General features: G+C 47.4%; 1 protein-coding gene across 1 annotated transcript in view; it reads left to right on the forward strand.

Annotated features, from left to right (window-relative positions):
* Positions 1–249: 249 nt before the first annotated feature.
* LOC107574389 (ras GTPase-activating protein 3) overlaps positions 250–1175 on the forward strand; it is a 52100-nt gene continuing 51174 nt past the window's right edge. The window contains exons 1-2 of the mRNA XM_016260826.1: positions 250–528; positions 710–881. Coding sequence (XP_016116312.1) covers positions 323–528; positions 710–881 — 378 coding nt within the window. The 5' untranslated portion in view covers positions 250–322. The remainder of the gene's footprint in view (positions 529–709; positions 882–1175) is intronic.

Below are 1175 nucleotides of genomic sequence, written 5' to 3' on the forward strand. Positions count from 1 at the left end.
TAAAACAATAGTTTTTTGGGGGAAATCTGAAGTGTGTATAATGGCATTCAATTGTGCTGTTACTAATGCTGGATGGATAATTTGGGTAACGCGACGCGATTTTGACGCGACGCTTTCGCTGTAGACGAGCTGTATCGTGACAGTCCCCGCCCACTTCATGAGTCATCCAATCAGCACGCGAGAAGCCATTCCCAGGCCCCTCCCCCTCGAGAAGCGGAGCTGTGCTCAGTCAGTCCGGTGAGTCACCGTCCGCGCTGGAATACCGAGAGAAAAGAGCGGCGGATAACGAACGGAAAACGGGGAAAGAGCTGGAGCTGCGAGCATGGCGGTCGAGGAGGAAGGTCTTCGGGTTTTCCAGAGTGTCAAAATAAAAATCGGTGAGTTTTGGAGCGCGTTTCATATTCTGACTGAAATCACACGGCGAATTCTCACGGTCTATTGTGAGAATTTGTGGACATTTATACAAATGATTTGTCATTTAGATATGAACGCGGATACATATATGAGGCAGTTCGATCGTATCACATAGTAAATAATCATATATTGTGTGTTTGAATGGCGCCTCAGATCAGCGAGCCTCAAATAACGGTTAACGGTAGCTTCACATCCAGACGCGCGAAACACCGACATCTGAGCCTTCAGATCGTTATATTCGTGTCCCGAAGCTGTTTCTCCTCTTATAGACACAGATCAGTGTGCTGCACTCCAGCTGTGGAGGTTTAGAAGCTGCAGAGCATTTGTTTGTAGCTCTGGACTCGTTCCTGGCGGGTTTTCAGTCTGAAACACAAGAACAAGATGCTGATGATGAAATCATTCCTCCCGACTCGAACAGACAGGCTTGCGGGTTTCTTCCTGGACGGGCTGTGTGTTGTGTGTTCTCGGTGTGGCTTGACTGATGTAAACATGATAAACACTGGGAAGATGCTCTTTGTGTTTGTCTCTGTTTGAGTGTGCTTGACGTGTGAAATTATGCGTTTGTGTTTGTGTGGTTCTTCGCCGGTGTCATGCATGAGGTGAATGTGTGTTTGCTGCCGTCATTGAGTTGTTATTTGACTCAGATTAAAGCAGAACACACACTCACACACACACACACACACACACACTCACACACACACACTCACTCACTCACTCACTCACACACTCACACACACACACTCACACACTCACTCACTCAC

The sequence above is a fragment of the Sinocyclocheilus grahami genome, unplaced genomic scaffold, assembly GCF_001515645.1.
Source record: "Sinocyclocheilus grahami isolate Dianchi unplaced genomic scaffold, SAMN03320097.WGS_v1.1 scaffold2207.1, whole genome shotgun sequence".
NCBI lineage: Eukaryota > Metazoa > Chordata > Actinopteri > Cypriniformes > Cyprinidae > Sinocyclocheilus > Sinocyclocheilus grahami.